The 20,813-nt window shown below is 46.3% G+C and overlaps 1 protein-coding gene across 5 annotated transcripts in view; it reads right to left on the bottom strand.

Annotated features, from left to right (window-relative positions):
• LOC119975028 (carboxypeptidase M-like) overlaps positions 1–20,813 on the bottom strand; it is an 81,314-nt gene that overhangs the window by 25,686 nt on the left and 34,815 nt on the right. For 2 of the 5 annotated variants that reach the window (XM_038814487.1, XM_038814486.1), the window contains exons 4-6: positions 15,322–15,401; positions 6,642–6,795; positions 1,820–1,972 (exon numbers count right to left, since the gene is read on the bottom strand). In XM_038814487.1, coding sequence (XP_038670415.1) covers positions 1,820–1,972; positions 6,642–6,783 — 295 coding nt within the window. In that variant the 5' untranslated portion in view covers positions 6,784–6,795; positions 15,322–15,401. Of the gene's footprint in view, positions 1–1,654; positions 1,973–6,641; positions 6,796–15,321; positions 15,402–20,813 lie in introns of those variants that run through there. The other 3 variants (XR_005462639.1, XR_005462640.1, XR_005462641.1) reach the window with 2 other exon arrangements.

Genomic DNA, 20,813 nt, shown 5'->3' with positions numbered 1-20,813 from the left:
ATGATAGTGATAAATAAATGGACATTCTTTCTTCCATGACGAATTGTCAATGGGTCCAAAATTAACTTGGCAGTAACAGGCAATATTTCCTGGTGAAATGATGAAAAATGTTTTATGCTGCCAACCATTTTGTAAAATTTATGCTTCAAACTTTTTCAATAGCCAGTCCATTTGAATGAAGTGCAACAGTGCTGTTGGGCATTAGTGCGAAGCCAACAGAAAAAGATTGACACTTGACAATGATGCCGACAGACAAGTACCCATGTACAATTTCTCCCTTGCAAGCAAAAATATGGATGGTAGAAAATTATAAATGGGATAAAGACTCAATTTTCATGCCCAACGTCTGGTCAGTTGTTTGCACAATAACTCGAATGTAAGCAAGGAAGTAGATAACGGTCTAAACGTCATTTTACTGAGCAAAGCCTTTTACTGTAGACAAGTCAGTGGCAGCAATGGGGTAGCATACCATTGTACAGAGAAATCCGTGAACTGTACATTGCATGATACAGGAGCCTGATTTTTCATCTTTATGGTGGGAGGGGTAGGTGGAATTGAGTAAATTACTGCTCGTACCTGCCTCAGGAGAGAATGCCTGCCGAGGTGGGACCCAACTTGCTGGGGTCCGGGTGTGAGTTGTAGACGGGTCAGACAACCTGGGAAAAAGTACAGAGGCAGCCACATGGGACTGCCGGTGCTGAGGTGGGCTGTTTCAACGGTCCACCTCAGTGCTGGGGGATTTTGGCCCAATTTTTAAAAAAACATAAAGGCCCTCCAGTCGTCACGCCCCACATCCTTTATCAAACACTCCCCATGCCACCTCATGCCCCTCACCCACCAACGTGTCCCCCTTCATGCCCCCTATGCCTGGTTATCCACCCTCATCCACCTGCCCCCCCCCCTCCCCCCTCATGCTGGGCTCTGGCACTTCCATGTCCAATGTACAATTTCTAGAATTAATGAACACCACCACAGTGTGAAGTGGTATATCTTTTTTTTAAAAAAGCTTAGAAAAGATGTAATCCATTGATCACTTACTCTTAAAGAAAAATGTCTGGACAGCAAGCGAATAAGAGTGTCAAACATCCAGGCCGTTTGAAGTTTCAAAAGTCACCAACCACAAACGCTTGAAACAGCTTGAGTCATGTCAACAAAGATTGTGAAATTGGTGCAGAGATCAGAGAGGCTGAGCTGTCAATCAAACATTGTTTCCTCGGGGTACAGTTGTTCTGTCATTCTAATAGATGTCTAAGCTCACTATGTATACTTGGCTTAGACAACACCACCTATGTCCCCTCATGCCCCTGATGATTGTCACACGCATAAGGGTCACAGGGGGTGCCTGGTGGGGCATAACGTTTCATAGGGGGAATGAGAGAGGACCCATGGAACTTACATTTTAAAAGGTTCCCCTCTTGCACACTAGGGTTTGAGACTACTCTAAGGGACCATGAACCACAACTTTTTATAAACCTGACCCAACTCCATGAAAATTGCAGAGGAGTAGGAGAAACACAACTCCACAAATGAAGCTGGCCAGTTTGGGAACGCCAGATGTGAGCTTCTGACTGGAAGCAGCCTGTACTCTTTAAAGGCACTCCCAAAAATAGCACTACCCTGGGATGAGGTCAGGAATCCCGGAATCAGGACCTCAGTGGAAATCCAGAACAGGGGTTCGATGGACAAAAGAAAAGTTAACATCTTACAACAGCTTAAAATCATAAAATCGTAGCACAGAAGGAGGCCATAAGGTCTCTTCGGATTACCTTATTTTGGATTAAAGTGATTTGACAGGCAAGAATTGCCATGATTCATTTACCCAGATGTATTTGCCTCATAAATTCCAGCATTGCTGCCTTATTATCATTCCAGAGTTGTGGTAGTTCATCAGCTTGTGGATATTTACAACAGGTTTGCTCCAGCGTTATGTCCAGACATCGACCCCATACGTAATTATAATCTTGCATCCCACCTATGAAACAAAGAGAAAAATGCATCAGCTTTTTGTCTCTAAAGCGATGTTTCCTGCTCCCCTCTCGTCCTGTCCTCCTGAAGTGGTGCAATTCAGGGGACACAGGCAATCCCTTAGCCAAGGCAATGAGAGCCATTGGGCTACAGGAAGTGCTGAGTCCACTCCTGGTGTGAACATTATTCACAACCCTTCCTTATATTTCCTGTCCCCAGGTCAGGGGCGTTGCAACAATCGTAACTCCTCAAACTCATAACCTAGTTAAGGTTCTGCACTGATCCGGGCCTTAGATCTGTGGCCATTCTGGCCTGGATAACTCATGCTATCAGCAGCTGAATATACAATGGAAACTGTTGATTGATTTAGCCATGGCTGTGGGGTATTAACTATATGCTATGGAGTAGAATGACACATCTACCCACAGGGCAGCTACCATCACCCATCTTAGACTACAGATGTCAGGCACGCAAACTACTACCATTTCACTATATAAACTTGGCGTGGGCAGTGCTGGGAAATGGCCAGACACTGACACAGTCGGAATCCCCTGATTATGTGCGCTCTCTCTCCAGGGTGTGATTTAAGACAGCATTAACAGTCCTACAAGCAGAATTCTCTCTTTGCACTTGATTTGCAACAGTGGCAGAAAGTTGAGGGAGTTCATCCAGGATTTTATCTAAACAATGAAGAACAGGAAACTTATTAAGTTGAAGACTAAGGATCAAGAATGTTTCAGTGTTCCAGAGAAGAGCCAAGCCTGGAAGGCAAATGGTACACAATCCTCTCTCAGGCACTTGTGAGCTTTTAGCATTTTCTTTGTAGGCAGCTGGAGCAAAGTAACTCGGCAAATCAATTATTTATGTGCAGTTGCTGCAGGATTGGAATAGTTTGAGGGGTTGAGATTTAAACATCAAGTTAGAAGGATGTGACAATTGACGGAATTTTAAATATCCAGAATTCAGAGAAAAGCATCTGTCTCCATCTGAATCCCAAATCGCCGATTTAACCAGCCAAAGGAATTTTCCGTCTTTGGAGGTCTCTTCTTTCAAGTTTGGGAATCTGTCTGGAATATGAACACAACGGGTCAAGATTTCCCCTGTGCTTCGCAAAGAACAAAATCATGAACCCATGCTCAATTAAAAAACATTTCAGATTCTGTCATTTAAATATAGGGATGAAATCAACCTGTGGTATTTTCGTAACTATCAGCGCTGCCTGGGCATAAGACCATAAGACATAGGAGTGGAAGTAAGGCCATTCGGCCCATCGAGTCCACTCCGCCATTCAATCATGGCTGATGGGCATTTCAACTCCACCTACCAGCATTCTCCCCGTAGCCCTTAATTCCTCGCGACATCAAGAATTTATCTATCTCTGCCTTGAAGCCATTTAGCGTCCCGGCCTCCACTGCACTCCGCGGCAATGAATTCCACAGGCCCACCACTCTCTGGCTGAAGAAATGTCTCCGCATTTCTGTTCTGAATTTACCCCCTCTAATTCTAAGGCTGTGCCCACGGGTCCTCGTCTCCTCGTCTAACGGAAACAGTTTCTTTGCGTCCACCCTTTCTAAGCCATGTATTATCTTGTAAGTTTCTATTAGATCTCCCCTTAACCTTCTAAACTCCAATGAATACAATCCCAGGATCCTCAGCCGTTCATCATATGTTAGACCCGCCATTCCAGGGATCATCCGTGTGAATCTCCGCTGGACACGCTCCAGTGCCAGTATGTCCTTCCTGAGATGTGGGGCCCAAAACTGGACACAGTACTCCAAATGGGGCCTAACCAGAGCCTTATAAAGGCTCAGTAGCACATCGCTGCTTTTATATTCCAACCCTCTTGAGATAAATGACAACATTGCATTCGCTTTCTTAATCACAGATTCAACCTGCATGTTTACCTTTAGGGAATCCTCGATTAGCACTCCCAGATCCCTTTGTACTTTGGCATTATGAATTTTCTCACCGTTTAGAAAGTAGTCTATGCTTGGATTCTTTTTTCCAAAGTGCAAGACCTCACATTTTCTCACGTTGAATTGCATCAGCCATTTCCTGCACCACTCTCCCAAACTGTCTAGATCCTTCTGCAGCCTCCCCACTTCCTCAGCACTACCTGCCTGACCACCTAACTTCGTATCATCGGCAAACTTCGCTAGAATGCCCCCAGTCCCTTCATCCAGATCATTAATATATATGGTGAACAGCTGTGGCCCCAACACTGAATCCTGTGGGACACCGCTGGTCACCGGCTGCCATTCCGAAAAAGAACCTTTTATCCCAACTCTCTGCCTTCTGTCAGACAGCCAATCCTCAACCCATGCCAGTAGCTCACCTCGAACACCATGGGCCCTCACCTTGCTCAGCAGCCTCCTGTGTGGCACCTTATCAAAGGCCTTTTGGAAATCCAGATAGACCACATGCACTGGGTTTCCCTGGTCTAACCTACTTGTCACCTCCTCAAAGAATTCTAACAGGTTCGTCAGGCACGACCTCCCCTTACTAAATCCATGTTGACTTGTTCTAATCCGACCCTGCTCTTCCAAGAATTTAGAAATCTCATCCTTAACGATCGATATGCCCAGCACTGGAGGAATTTTGGAAGGGCGTAGCGAGGACTGTGTCGAGGGTGGTAGGGTCCAGGGTCAAACCGGGCTGGGGGTTCGCAATATTTGGGGTTGCAGAGGAGCCGGGAGTGCAGGAGGTGAAAGAGGCCGTTATTCTGGCCTTTGCGTCCCTGGTAGCCCGGTGGAGGATTCTTCTTCAGTGGAAGGATGCGAGGCCCCCAAACGTTGAGGCCTGGATCAATGACATGGCGGGGTTTATCAAATTGGAAAGGGTGAAATTTGCTTTGAGGGTGTCAGTACAGGGGTTTTTCAAGCGGTGGCAACCGTTCCTAGACTTCCTGGCAGAACGGTAGACAACGATCAGTGGCAGCAGCAACCCGGGGAGGGGGGGGGGGGGGCAGAAGGGGGGTTTTATTTCAGTTTTGTTTCTATATATTGGAGGTTTTGTCTGGGTGTATATATTTGCTATGTGTTTGGGCGGGTGTTAATTTATTATTTTTGTGACTGAGTTTCCTTAACATTTTTTGCATTTTGTACTTTATATTTTTGTTGTTGATATTTTGTGAAAACTTTAATAAAAATTATTTTTTTTAAAAAATTATTTTAAAAAAACTATCAGCATTGCAAGGGTTAATGTAGCGTCGAGAGTAGCCACTAGAGGGAGCTGCAGTTACAACTATATAAGGCAGTGATGCTAGACCTTAGGGGAGGAGTGTATGCAGGAGACAGCTAGTGAAGGTCATCAGAGCAGATAGTGTGAGTAAGGTTAGATCAGGGGTGGGCAAACTACGGCCCGCGGGCCGCATGCGGCCCGCCAAAGGTATTTCTGCGGCCCACCAAGTCATTAAAAAAAAAAAAAAAAAAAATTTTTAATTTTTTTTTTTTTTAAATTTTTTTTTAAGGTTAATGGGGGGGGGGGCTGTTGGGTTACTTACTGGTATAGGGTGGATACGTTGACTTGAGTAGGGTGATCATTGCTCGGCACAACGTCGAGGGCCGAAGGGCCTGTTCTGTGCTGTACTGTTCTATGTTCTATATGAGGCGCCCAGAATCATAACCGGGTGAAGTAATTATTTTACTTAATATACTATGCGGCCCTTTGTGAATTGTGAATTTCTGAATGTGGCCCTTGCACGGAAAAGTTTGCCCACCCCTGGGTTAGATTATAGTTTATACCAGTAGTGAGATTAGCAGTTAGATGTTATGGATCAGTTCTGTATTCTTAAGGACTAAGTGAAGAATCCAGTTTAGTAGTTAAATAAAATCTTAGCTTTGTTTAAGTTAAAAGCTATTTTGTGGCCTTTGTGAACACTATGCCAACCATCCTGAAATAAGCTACACAGAGAACACCACACACTGACTTCCTCTACATGCAAATGTAAAATTCAACGCTGACCTTTTTTTCTTAAAACCAGTGATCCTATTACCTGCTAACAGCGATTATCCAAAGTTGGACAGATGGATGCGTGCTCCCGGCGCAGTGCAAGGCAAGGAGAGCTGAATAACTTACAGACTATAAGCAGCTTCAGCTGCCGGCCTGGTGAGATTGACCCAGTAAGATTGATGGGTTTCAAGGTCATTCGATACGAGGTTTCAAATTCAGGCTGTCACGCTAAGATCCCCAGAGTCTTCTTTGTCTTGGTGGGTCCCACCACTTCAATGATCCACAGTCAGTAGCTGGCCGTGCCAGATTGAGCGGAGTGGAGTTGCCCCAGTTCTGTTGCCAGGTCTGCTTAGGGATATTTATCATTCCGATTTATTTGCCCTTGTTCAAATGGCAGTGCCGCAGTATAATGTGAGGGCATGGCAATGGAATCAGTGATTGGGAACTCTAATATCAGCAAAGCAGTCACAAGAGATGGCGAAATAACTAAACCTACTGCTGAACCCTGAACATTACGTCCACATCAGTTGTAGATGAAGCGATCCTTGGAATATTGCAACTTCATGACGGCATTGATTCAGATTGCAGAATTAGACATACTTTAAGTTATTGTTTCACCCTGGCAGTCAATACCACACCAAGAGCCATGAGCAAGGAGATGGAACCCCTCGTGGACCAGTGTCCTTATTTCAATTCACCCTACCTGAAAAGGATGGTATTCTTACCTCCCACTGTGTGCAATTGTGCTCCGTTTACAATCCCACCAGGGAATGTCATGCTGCAGTGATGTCCTGCAAACATGTTGGCATGGTTGGTCGAGTAAGTTGCTGAAATGTATCTCATCTGGTGCCATACTGTAGATTTCATTTGAAAACATACCTACGACCAGTTTAAACAATATATAAATCAGTTTTGTGACTTGGCTTATACCTGATTTGAATGTTAGACATCTGAAATTACCCTCATGTCATAAAAAGAACGATACAGCAGAGAAGGACGCCCATTGCCTCTCTTTGAAACAGCTATCCAATTAATTCAATTTCCCACCTTTTAGCCAGAGCCCTCAGTCATTTTCCCTTCAAGTATTCATCCAATTGCCTGTAGAAAATTATTGTTATTGAATCTGCTTCCATCAGCTTTTCAGGCAGTCCATTCCGGACCATGACAGTTCGCTGTATAAAAAATCATTTCTCCACATCCCACTTCTAGTTTGTTTCGCCAATTACCTTAAATCTGCGTCCTCTGGTAACCAATCATTCTGCCAGTGGAAACAATTTTTCCTTTATTTACTCTATCGAAACCCTTCACAGTTTTGGACAACTCTATCAAATTCCCCCCCTTAACCTTCTCTTCTCCAGTTTGTAGCACCCTGAGTGGGCGGGATTTTCCAGTTCCCATGTGCCGTGGTTTTCTGGCAGGGAAGCAGCTCACCATTGGCCATCGGTGGGATCTTCATGTCCCACCGGAGTCTATGATCTTTTTTTATGGCTCACCCCACCCCTGCTGCCGGGGAAAATGCTGCAGGAGGTCAATCAGAAGATCCCGCCGATGTGAAGAGCCTGAAATTCCAGCCCCCAGTTTCTAAGAGCTAAAGTTGGCAACTTGATTGATGGGATATTTTGTTGTTGTTATCTAATGTGACCCATCTCACCAGGACTGGTTTGCTTTTTTCCTTCTAACAGTTGCCAATGTGATGCAGTCTTCCAGTGAATCTATGCATGTGGCTGATGGCATTTTGAAGGACCTCATGTCATGCTAGACTTGTAGTGTCATCTTGAGGTTTCTTCGCACAAGAGTCTGATGAAAGGCTAGTTGATACTAATCATGGCTTCAACTTAACTGCTATACTTCCACAGAGGGCAACTTCAACTATGTATGAATACTGGAGAGTTCATTGGTCTGCGCACTATTCTTAAAAGGTTGAGGTATAAACATAATAGGATAAAAGGTTATCTCTTAAAGTATCATTGAAATGTTATCATGACCAGAAAAATTTTCAGATAATTATTTTATCCAATGCCTCCTCACAAAAATGCTTCATAATTTCCAACTGCGGCCAAACTCTAGATCCAATCATTCAGGTTCAAGTATCTGTTGCACGGATATCAAAGAGTAAAGCAGAAACTCGAAAGCTTTAGTAGTTCCCATGGCACCTGGATATCATGGAATAGACCAGGGAACAAAATGAGATAGGTCGTAAACTCAACACTGGTCCATAAGCTTTAAGAAATCCATAGTTTAGATGGCTTAACGATAACAAATTTTAGGGAAAGTGGTAGCCTCTTGGTATTCTCGGTGATCCAGAGACCCAGGGTAATGCCCAAGGATCCAAGTTCAAATCCCACCATGGCAGATTATGAAATTTTAATCCAATAAAAATCTGGAATTAAAGTCGAACGATGACTATGAAGCTATTGTCGATTGTCGTTAAAAAAAACCAGTGATTGCCTATCTCGCTTCTGAACGTGGATGCCAAGTTGCTGGCAAAGATCCTGGCAGCTAGAATAGAGGATTGTGTGCCAGGGGTAATCCATGAGGACCAGACAGGGTTCGTGAAGGGGCGGCAGCTCAACACGAACGTGCGGAGATTGCTGAATGTAATTATGATGCCGGCAGTGGAGGGGGAGGCTGAGATAGTGGTACCGCTGGACGCGGAGAAGGCATTCGATAGGGTGGAGTGGGAGTACCTGTGGGAGACGTTGGAACGGTTTGGGTTCGGGGAAGGGTTTATTAAGTGGGTGAAGTTGCTCTACTCGGCCCCGACGGCGAGTGTAGTGACAAACGGGAGGAGGTCGGAGTATTTCGGGCTCCACCGAGGGACCAGGCAGGGATGTCCCCTATCCCCCCTACTTTTCGCACTGGCGATTGAACCGTTGGCGATGGCACTGAGGGGTTCAGGGGGGTGGAGAGGACTGACTAGGGGAGGGGAGGAACATCGAGTTTCGCTGTATGCGGATGATCTACTGCTGTACGTGGCAGACCCAGAAGGGGGAATGCCGGAGATAATGGAACTATTAGCAGAGTTTGGGGACTTTTCGGGGTACAAACTAAATTTGGGCAAAAGCGAGGTTTTTGTGATACACCCGGGGGATCAGGGAGAGGGTATTGGGAGACTCCCCTTCAAGCGAGCAGGAAAGAGCTTTAGGTACTTAGGGGTGCAGGTGGCAAGGAACTGGGGGACCCTCCACAAGTTGAACTTTTCCAGGCTGGTGGAACAGATGGAAGAGGAATTTAAGAGGTGGGACATGGTACCGTTGTCGCTGGCGGGGAGGGTGCAGTCAATCAAAATGACGGTCCTCCCAAGGTTCTTGTTTTTATTTCAGTGCTTGCCCATCTTCCTCCCTAGGGCCTTCTTCAAAAAGGTGACGAGTAGCATCATGAGCTACGTGTGGGCGCATGGCACCCCAAGGGTGAGAAGGGTCTTTTTGGAGCGGAGTAGGGACAGTGGAGGGCTGGCACTACCCAATCTCTCGGGGTATTACTGGGCGGCAAATGTGTCAATGGTGCGCAAGTGGATGATGGAAGGGGAGGGGGCAGCTTGGAAACGAATGGAGAGGGCGTCCTGTGGCAACACAAGCCTGGGGGCCCTAGTAACGGCACCTTGGCCGCTCCCCCCCACGAGGTACACCACGAGCCCGGTGGTGGCGGCCACCCTCAAGATATGGGGGCAGTGGAGGCGACACAGGGGGGAAATGGGAGGTCTGTTGGCGGCGCCAATAAGAGGGAACCATAGATTCATCCCGGGGAAGATCGACGGGGGATTTCAGAGCTGGTACAGGGTGGGCATACGGCAGCTGAAGGACCTGTTTATAGAGGGGAGGTTTGCGAGCCTGGGAGGGCTGGAGGAGAAGTTTGAGCTCCCCCCGGGAAACATGTTCAGATATTTACAAGTGAAGGCATTTGCTAGGCGGCAGGTGGAGGGGTTCCCCCTGCTCCCCAGTAAGTGATAGGGTGCTCTCGGGGGTCTGGGTCGGAGGGGGGAGGATATCAGACATCTACAAGATAATGCAGGAGGCGGAGGAAGCATCAGGGGAGGAGCTGAAAGCCAAGTGGGAAGTGGAGCTGGGAGAGCAGATAGAAGACGGGACGTGGGCGGATGCACTGGAGAAGGTCAATTCTTCCTCCTCGTGTGCGAGGCTGAGCCTCATTCAATTTAAGGTGCTGCATAGAGCTCACATGACGGGGACAAGGATGAGCCGGTTCTTTTGGGGTGAGGACAGGTGTGTCAGATGTCTGGGAGGCCCAGCGAACCATGTGCATATGTTCTGGGCATGTCCGGTGCTGGAAGGGTTCTGGAAGGGGGTGGCAAGGACGGTGTCGAAGGTGGTGGGGTCCAGGGTCAAACCAGGATGGGGGCTTGCGATCTTTGGGGTCGGGGTAGAACCGGGGGTACAGGAGGCTAGGGAGGCCGGAATACTGGCCTTTGCGTCCCTAGTGGCTCGACGAAGGATATTAATTCAATGGAAGGACGCGAGGCCTCCAAGCGTTGAAACTTGGATTAACGATTTGGCTAGCTATATTCAGCTAGAAAGGATCAAATTTGCCCTGAGAGGGTCGGTACAGGGATTCTCCAGGCGGTGGCAACCTTTCCTTGACTTTTTAGATCAGAGATAGGCGTACGGGGTCGTGGCAGCAGCAACCCGGGGGGGGGGGGGGGGGGGAGGGGAGGGGAGGGGAAGGGGGGGGGGGCAGCAATGGTCGTGGGGGGACATGCACGACTGTAACGCGGGCAAGTCTGCTCGCTGCTCATGTCTGAAACTGTAGGCTGCCTTGTTTGTTAAGCTGTTGCTTGGGGGGGGGGGAGCACTGGTGCGCGCGAGAGGGCGGGCGAGGGAGGGATATTTGCCTAGAGGGATTGTGTTGTAAATAATTTAAAAATTAGTAGGGGTAAATGTCTGTATGGAAAAACTCTTTCAATAAAAATTATTTTTAAAAAAACCCAGTGATTCAATAATGTCCTTTACGGAAGGAAATCTACCATCTTTACCGGGTCTGAGACTCCAGACCCCACAGCAATGTGGTTGGCTCTGAAATGCCTTCTGAAATGGCCTAGCCCACAATTCAGTTCAAGGGAAATTAGGGATGGGCAGTTAACACTGGCCCAGCCAACAACATCCAAATCCCATGAATGAACAAAAAGATTATGCCAATAATCAAAACTGCAAGGCGTAAGATAATTAGAACAATTAGCCTTATAAAGATAATTAGATGATACAGTACAGAGATACAGTAGTCATGATGTCCTGAGGAGTAACTTGGTCATCTCAGTCCTCCTTCGGCGATCACTCGCTTACGAGTATGATTGTCCACCTAAGAAACTGTGTTACTGGTCATGGGTTCTGTGGGTTCGTGCATGGCTGATGACCCCGATCCTGGAGCCCCATCTTCGACCTTACACTTGGCAGGTGATTCCGGGAGGTGGGGTCGGTCCATGGAGTCTAGATCGCTGGTATTCCTTTCCCAAGTTCCTTTTCCGGGCCTCCTCTTGCTGCCGAGTGTCCTTGAAGAATTGTGTCCCTTCAATCAGGTAGTTCCTCCAAATAGGTCTCTTCTGAGCAAGGATCATCCAGGCGTCAATGTCTATGTTGCATTTCTTGAGGGAAGCCTTCAGGGTGTCTTGAAAGTGTTTCCTTTGTCCTCCTCTTGTTCGGAAGCCTTCCTTGAGCTTGGCAAAGAAGGTTTGTGTTATAAGCCGCACGAGACCTATGAGGTTGGAGCAAACAGTCTCCCCGTGACCCTCCCCGAACATGAGCTCCCCCACGAAAGGGACTGGCAGCATGAGGACATTCATGATTGAGATCTGGATGAAGTAGGCTGGGTATGTAAGCGGCGGAGCAGACACGACTGGGATCTGATGGATATTGTAAATATAATTGCTTAACAATAAACCAAGCTTTCTTTTTATCAACTCGGTTTGGACTCGTTTGTGGCCTACTAAAATTTGCTTTGGCAGTCAAGACTCTGACATCCTGAGCACATGGCCGGCCTAGTGGAGTTGGTTTTCGATGATCATGGGCTAGATGCTCATGCTCTTGGTTCCTTCAAGGACACTGATTTTAGTACACCATTCCTCCCAGCTGATGCAGAGACTCTGGGCGTGATCTTCCCAAAAGGGAACAAAGTCCCGGGCGAGCACGTTTAGCCACGTGTTTCCTGGTGCTCGCAGTGCCGAGAAACAGATGACTATTCAACGCGACTCCCTTTGAATAAGGAGCCTGAATGGGGAACGCGCAGCCGAGGCCACACATAGCCCATTGTAGTGAATGATCAGGACACCATTTCTAAATGGCGTAACCTGCCACCCTGGCAGTGCCCCGACAGCTGGCAGTGCCAGGCTGGCACCCAGGTTGCACTGCCAGGGTGGCTGGATGGCAGTGCAAGGATACCCAGGTGGCATCAGGTGCCCAAAGGGTATGCAGCTGGGGGCCTCCAAAACCCTTGTAGACCCCCACGATTGCCATTCTGTAGGTCTCCGTTTGTGGGGCCAGTGCTGAATGGTGCTCGCCCAAGGTCTCTGAGACAAAGGGATTGAATCCCAAAACTCTGGTACCTCGGAAATCTGCACGTTCAAGTGAGGCTTACTGCCTCGTTCTAATATGCTTTGCTAAAACGTGATACCGCCCATTGTGGGCAGGATTACCTTTGCAACGTCTCACATAATTGCGTTGAATCTCGCAAGGCGTTGCGAGCCGGGTAGATCCCGGGGGCGGGTTCTCCCGGCTTTCACCGGCCAAACTGTGCCGCAGGGAGATGCCTTTCCAGTGCAGCGTGGCCGGAGGATCCATCTCAGACAGCATTGATGGCACCTTTCCAGGGCCTTGAGGTGGCGTCTGTACAAAGTCCCAGTTTCTGAGCCGTCTAGAAGAGTTGGGAGGGTGACCGCCTTGTACACGAGGATCTTGGTGTCAGCACGGATGTTACGGGCGTTAAAGACTCTTGTTCTTAGGCATTTAAAGGGGGTGCTCGCGGATTGGATGCAATGTTGGATCTCCACATCCATGTCAACCTTAGTGGAGAGGTGGCTCCCCAGGTATGGGAAATGTTCCACATTTGGCAGCGTTCTCCATTGATCTTAATGGAGGGAGGGACTGGTTCTTGCCTAGGGCAGGCCAGTCAAGGACTTGAGTCATCTTGACATTGAGGCTGAGACTGATTCTTTGGTATGCTTCCGCAAAGTTGTCAAGCATGGTTTGGAGATCCTCTTCAGAGAGAGTGGAGATGGTAATGTCACCCGCATATTGAAGTTGCACCAACTATCTTGTTTTGTCCTTGGATTTAAACCGGTTGAGGATGAAATGTTTTCCGTCCATCCCATAGACGATGCCCACTCCATTGGGAAGTTTGATCTTGACAAGGTGAAGGATTGTTGTGATGAAGATGGAGAAAAGAGTAAAAGCGATGACACATCCCTGCTTGACTCCAGTATTGGCCTCAAATGCTTCTGTCTTATTTCCGTCGATGAGGACTGATGCCAACACCTTGTCATGGAGGAGTCGAAGGATGTTGATGCATTTCTCTGGACATCTGGCCTTTGACATAGAATATAGTTTTCCATAGCACTTCTCGATTGACTGAGTCAAAAGCCTTTGTTAGATCGATGAAGGCCATGTAGAGTGGTTGATGTTGCTCCTGCATCTCTCTTGAAGTTGCCGAGCGGTGAAAATCATGTCCATTGTTCCATGATTTGGTTGGGATCCACGCTGGCTTTCCGGAAGGATTTCTTCAGAGACTGGGAGAAGATGGCGAGCGAGAATTCGAGCGACGATCTTCCCTGCGATGGAGGGTGCGGAGATTCCTCAGTAGTACCCACTGTCCGCTTTGTTTCCTTTATTGAAGATGGTGGTGATAACGGCACCTAGTAGATTGACAGGAATTTCTTCTCTGTCCCAGATTTTAGCAACAGCTGATGGAGGTGACGGGTAATCTCTTCTCCAAGTTTGAAAATCAGCACTGGAATCCCATCCACCCCTGCGGCTTTTCCCTTCTTCACGTTTTTGATGCCAACTTCGGTTTTGTCCACGCTTGGTGGGAGCCCAAGATCATCTTGGATGGGGAGTTGGGGGATTTTCTCCAACACGTCCTCATTTCTGATTGTATCACACTTGAAGGATTCTTGAAATCTTTTTTCAATTGAAGGCCGATGTTTTCTCTGTCTCTCAAGAGGGTTCCGTCCTTACTCCGCACCGGTTTGAGGCCAAAGGTATTGGGTCTATATATTGCTTTGGTGGCATTGAAGAAGCACCAGGTATCATACGTGTCTCAGTCCACCATTGGTTCTTATAAATAATACCTACGGCAGAGATATAGTAATCATGATGTCCTGGGGAGTAACTTGGTAATCTCAGCCTCAGCATTATAGCCTCCAATCCTCTTCCCAACCTGATAGTTATTGGGTTCCACTTTGAGGGATTTAGTCAATCATTGCTTTCTCTGGGAGTGTGTTCCACTCAGCACATCATTCCTGCTTCTCGGCATTTTAAATCTCTGGATCATATTCCTTGTTCTTCAGTGAAAACAAGTTAATGTCCTGTGAATGCCTTCTTGTAATTTAAGAACTTAAGTGTTGGAACTACCCGTGTTACTGCTGTCTGCACCCTTTCATGCACATTACCTCACCAGTGAGTAAGAAGGATGTCATTTGCTTTCCCCCCAGATAGGGTTTCTTACTTCTCCAGCCAGCTGACAGAGGTCATGACAGGAACAGCAGGTTAAAATGTCAGCTCTGCTGAGACCTTAATGAAATGATTGGGATGGTGATGAGGGGAGGGCGGAGGAGGGTGGGGTGATGTGGTTACAAGACCATTGAGCTACTCATGTAGGTCAGAGGTTATTATTGCGCACTCTGACCTGGCTTCCTGTTGTCGTATGGATACTTGGCCAGCACTGCCCCGCCATGCAGAGTAGCAGACAGTACAAAGGGCGCGCTCAGGAACTAATTCATCACGGCTTGGGTTTCGAGCTGTCGTTGGATATGGTTCTCTTTAAACGGGTCGGGGAAATTCCCATTCAGGTCAAATCTATTTTTATTATATTTGCCAAAATGAAAAGCAAGGCAAAATAATTATTTCTAAACTGGAGCTTCAGCCTGTTCTTCAAATTGCTGGGGTACAGTGATGTACTGGCAGTGTTTCGGCACACCACACGCTGTACTGGGGAAATCCATCTAATAACATGGCACTCACAAAGATTGGAAAAGCTGGCATCACTGTAAGTGCCGTATATTTGAAACACACACTGTATTTTTATGGACATGGCGTGATGTCTTCTTCATCCGTCCACCTCCCTCGATTGATTTTTAACATGAATTTATTTTAACCACCTTACCTTAGCTCCGTGAGGCCCAGCATTCTCTCCCTTACACTCAATTCAGGATTTAACTCGACCTTTCTTATTTGTTTTCCTAACCTGTTGCTCTTTCTCTCTCTCACTCTCTTCTTCATGTCAACAGCATCCAAAGGAATTACTGTGTTTAGGGCAAAGTGATTCTGTAATGAGAAAAGCGTCAGGCAATACACAGCTTGAGAACCATCTACTTCACTTCTCATCAAACGTTTGACTGTGCAGTTGTATATAAAACCTGTCTGTCAAATACTACTGGTTCTACGCACAATCCTTCTCCCACACAATGGCCCAGCCACACTCATTCAACACTCAACTGACCTTTAGTCAAGAGCCATTGATACTTGTAGAGGATGAAGAGCTGGGGTGATGAGATGAGTTTTAGAGCTAACGGAATAGGGGACAATGTAGGTTTAGTCTCCACTTTGCTCGATTTATCCTCAGGGCCATATCAAGTGGGGATAGTGGGGAGGGGGAAATCAGAAAGTTATGCCTTGAGAAGTCGCTCGCACCTCCTGGTGGATCGTTACTCAGAAACATTGGCTGTGATCTGGGAGCAGGCTGTCTGCCCAACATTTCAGCAGCAGAGACATCAAGACCCAGGGGATCAAATGGCGGAAAAGAATTTACAAATCTAAGAAAGAGATCCATCAAGAAAAGGAAAGAGTATTAAACAAACTATGTTTCAATAAACCCGCGACAAGGGTGGAGCAAACCACATGCATAAAGTATTACCAATTCCCAGTATTGCATTGCAGGCTATTTTCAAAGATGGAAATCTCACAAGAATTTGCATCTACGTGTTTGTTTTATCGTAGTTAATCCCCAAGAGGTATCGCAGTGGTCAGATTGGTGCCAAGTGAGAGTAGCAGAATTAGGAGAGTCAAAAGCATAGCCAAGAAGATATTTAAGTCAAAGAGGTTTGTAATGCTCAGGAGAGAAGTAGTAATGAAGGAGTGGGTGGAGATGGGGGTTTGGGAGATAGAGGCACAGCTGAAGTCTTCACTGGAAATGCTGGAGTAAAGGGACAGGAAGAGAGGGAGGTACAGTGTCTGAATTCTGAAACACTTTGATAATATCTTAATATTACGAGGCTCATTAACTGTACATCTGTAAACATTACTTTCCTGGTGACTAGTGCGTATACTGTAGTGTCAGGGGCAATAAAGGTTCACACTAACTTCTGATGACCTGGGTGGTTATTTCTGGTAAGTTACTGAAGAAAGTATTTGACTGCTTGGGTTGCCTATTCCATTGCATTACGCCAATGCGCTGCCTTGATTTCAGGTTGTGATCTTATTCAATCCACTCTGCCTTCTGCCATCTAGGGTCTAAGCTCTGGACACACCACATGAAAGAAAAAGAATATCAACTACTGGGATCACCATTGATCAGGAACTGAACTGGGTCATCCATATAAATACTATGGCTACAAGAGCAGGTCAGAGCCTGGGCATTCTGCAGCGAGTATCTCACCTCCTGACTTCACAAAGGCTGTCCGCCATCTTGACAAGAGTGACATTTCCACTTGCCTGGGGTGAGTGCAGCTCCAACAATACACAAGGAGCTCAATACCATCCAGGACAAAGCAGCTCAGCATTCACTTATAATTCACATTGCACAGTAGCGGCAGTACGTACAATATACAAAATGCACTGCAGCAAACTCGCCAAGGCTCCTTCGATAGCGCCTTCCAGCTCCACAATCTCTACCACCTAGAGGAACAAAGGCAGAAGGTGCCTAGGAACAGCACCTCTTGAAAGCTCCCCCCCCCAAGTCAGACACCATCCTGATTTTCCATCGATGGTCACGTTCCTGGAACTTGCTACTTAGCAGCACTGTGGGGGTGTCTACCCTACATGGACTCCAGTGGTTCAAGAAAGCAGTTTACCACACCTTCTCAAGAGCAATTGAGGATGGGGTGTGAATGCTGGGCCTCGCCTACGCTGCCCACATCCCATGAAAGAATAAAACAAAGAATCAGGGACAAATTTTGAATTCAGTTGTCAATCAATCCTTATTGTTTATGTAAATTATAAACTTAATGTATGGTAAAACAAAAATTGACATGTTATTTTACTTTGTTGCATTTAAATCCAATCTTTCCAAATCCTAATTGAAGCCAATATTTGGTTTTCTCTGTAAACAGGGACATCATTAGTTAAATATGTAGGTCAGTGCAGAGGATTACTGTCCATGTGATGTGAACAGAATTTGACATTCACATTTAATTTCTAAGGTTGCATGATGCAGACCCCATTATACTTTATGCTATTGATCTACTTAATGTTCTGAAATTAACTCTTTCTGTGAGAGATCCGGCCAGCTGGCAGCATTGGCCTTAGCTCATCATTGCTGTGCTTTATAATCCTCTGTTTGACAGCAGGTTTCCAGACCGTGTTGTAAAATCTGGATTGTAATTACATTACTCTTTTTGCTTTGAAAATAATCTCCTCTGCCTTTGCGGTTTCGGGTTATACTGGTTCTATGGCTCTGTTAGTTAAACGCTGTACCTTACTAGCACAGGTTAATCGTTAATGCAGAGGGGTTGGGGTACAAGAGTAAGGCAGCCTTAATCAATAATATAGAGCTTTGGTGAGACCACACCTGGAGTACTGTGTATAGTTTTGGTCTCCGGGGTCTAAAGAAGGATGTATTCATGCCTTAGAGGGGCTGCAACAAAGGTTCACTAGATTTCTTCTGGAATGAAAGGGCTGTCCTGCAGGGAGAATGGGCTTATGCTCTGGAGTTTCGAATAATGAGAGGTGATCTCATTGAAATGTAGAACATTCTTTTGAGTTCTTGACAGGGTAGATATGGAGGGGACGTTTCCACTGGCAGGAGAGACTTGAACTAGGGGCCCTCGACTCAGGATAAGGGATTAACTATTTAGGACTGAGATGCAGAGACATTTCTTTACTCAGAGGATTGTGAATCTTTGGAATGCTCAACTCAGAGGGATGCGGAAGCTCATGCTATTGAACATAAGACAAATTGTCGAATACGGAAGGATATATATATACATATGCGGTGAGAAAATGGAGTTGGGGCAGTTTTGGCATAAATGGCAGAGCAGGATTGAGGGGTGGTGTGGACTACACCTGCTCCTAATTGTTATGTTTTTATGTTGCAAGTTCAATTTCTGCTCTCTATTCAATTAGCTCATGTCGGTGTGGCTGCGGGTTAGGGTGCTATCGTTGGCCTCAGTGGCCCCTTTATAAAGGGAGTGGACTAATCCATTGCTGGCCATTGTGCAGTGTCCCAGCACGTGTGGCATTCCATTGAATTAATACCCCCTTTCCCTGTCCTCCTTTTATCATTCTTGAGGGTGTCCCGCACTGAGGACCTTGGTGGTTTAATGGTTACAGCGAGGTACCTGCCAGCTCTGTGACTTGGAAAGAGTTAAAGTTATCTGACCCAGATAGTGTAAGGGATCAGAAGCTTGCATTTTGAATCTGTCTGAATATCGAGGTTTAATCTGTCAGCTCTTGAGGATTTATTTGATTTGCTGTAGCCATCTGCCACGAGAGTTGAATGATGCGGCAGCTTTTATTTCAGGAAGTGCAGGATTACAGATGCTTTACTGTGCAGTAGGCAGCTTTCAAGTTGTTACACTGCCTTGGAGGCAGTGCTAGTTATTCAGAGTCTACCCCTTGTTATTGAAAAACCGACAGCGAGTGCTTCGGTTCCATGTGCATTGCAGTAAGTAGCAAGGAAATAATCCTAACCCACATTCCACAAATTGCATCCCAATATTTCTAAAAGCAAAATGTAGAAATTATTTTATAAATGATTTTGCAACTCATTTTCTTTACTGAATTTTAAAACGGCATTTGATTGAAGTGTGGTCAGGTTGACTATTACATTGCAGAATTTTGATTTTAAAATAATTCTGTCAGATCTCACGGCCATTTATTCATCTTTCTTTATTTCTCTTTTATTTTTTTCATAAACATTATCTTGAACAAAGGAGTCAGCTGAGGAAGCAAGTGTTGAGGTTACTCTCCACTGTAACATGAATGACTTAGTGACAATTCAAATTCATTCTTTTAATTCAGGTGATTTATGTTATTTTAAAATGCCAAATCTAGGATTAATTGCAGGGAAATGTTAAAGGTGAGCCAAATGGAGGGTTAAAAGCATCGCGGCTTTTATGGATATCAGATAAAGAGCAGCTGCATATTTTTAAATTTGTTTGCGAAACGTGAATAAATTTGACGAGCTCACATTTATTATCCAAACTGCAAGCTTTGTAAATCTGGTGGGTCCTCTTTCCAGGCAACTGGTTGCACAACTGAGAGTCTTGCTAGATTACTTGAGAACACATTAAAGGCCTGGCGATGAACTCGTTCTTACAAAAATAACCTGAGGCATGATTTATCCAAAGGATTTTTATGTGTCCTTTTGGGCGGGTTTGGTGGGGTGTTTCTCGCTGGAATTTTGGGTGAGATCCACACTGCTACTCACACTTAGTAATTTTGGGGCCTTGGGGAGTTTCTCCCTGGTCAAGCCCAAAGGCCGTGATTTAACAGAGTCCCGTCTTGGACGTGTTTAGCAGGGTATTTTTCAGTGCCTGAAGTGTCGAGAACGGTCCCGCTATCAAACGGGACTCTTTTTTTCTGGCGTCAGTCATGAACTCGCCGTCAAGGCCACACTTACCTCACTTCCTGCACAGATGAGCTCAGCTTTTCAGTGCAGGAAGGGGTCAGGCATATTTTAAAATGCCGCCCTAATCTCTCGACTCCCTCCTTAGGTTCCCCACCGCGGCCTCCGGATACCCCCTCTTACAGGTCGGGCACCTCCAGGCCCAATCTATGGCACGGGCAACCTGGTGCCTTGGCACTACCATCCTGGCACCCCAACAGTGCTCCTGCCAGCCTGGCAGTGCCACGGTGGCACTGACAGGGTTCCAGGGTGGCATTGCCAGGGTGGTGCACAGGGCTCACCTGACCACGGCGAGGGTGAGCAGATTCTTCTCTGGGGTGGAGGGCAAGTGTGAGCATCGTTCTCGGGAGCCGGCTAACTACGCTCATGTGTTCTGGCCTTGTCCCAAGTTAGTAAGATTGATGCATTTCCTTTTTCAAAGAGCTATTCATCGTTAATTGTTAAGGTGTTTTGTTTGGTTCCTTGGGGTTAAATTAAGTTGTGCTTTTGCTTGTTTGTCTTGTTCTTTGATATTGTAACAGGGGTTAGTTGTTTTATATTTTTTAATGAAGAACGTTTTTTAATAAACATATTTGTTTTTAATGACTGGTGCAAGGTGCTAGTGCCTGCAAGGGCCCAGCTGTGATGATTATCCCAGCTCACCCCAATCCACCCGAATGAGAGAGAGCCACCCACCATCACCAGTCCTCCAACAACCAGCACAGTCAAAGCAAGAAATTACCTTATTTTTAGGCTTTTCAACCATCAGTGGAGCCAGTTACCCTCTATTAGGGCAGCACGGTAGCATAGTGGTTAGCACTGTGGCTTCACAGCTCCAGGGTCCCAGGTTCGATTCCCTGCTGGGTCACTATCTGTGCGGAGTCTGCACCTTCTCCCCGTGCCTGTGTGGGTTT

The sequence above is a fragment of the Scyliorhinus canicula genome, chromosome 12 (genome assembly GCF_902713615.1).
Source record: "Scyliorhinus canicula chromosome 12, sScyCan1.1, whole genome shotgun sequence".
Taxonomy (NCBI): Eukaryota; Metazoa; Chordata; class Chondrichthyes; order Carcharhiniformes; family Scyliorhinidae; genus Scyliorhinus; species Scyliorhinus canicula.
The sequence above is the reverse complement of the archived record's forward strand: the minus strand, read 5'-3'. Positions and strand labels throughout refer to the sequence as shown.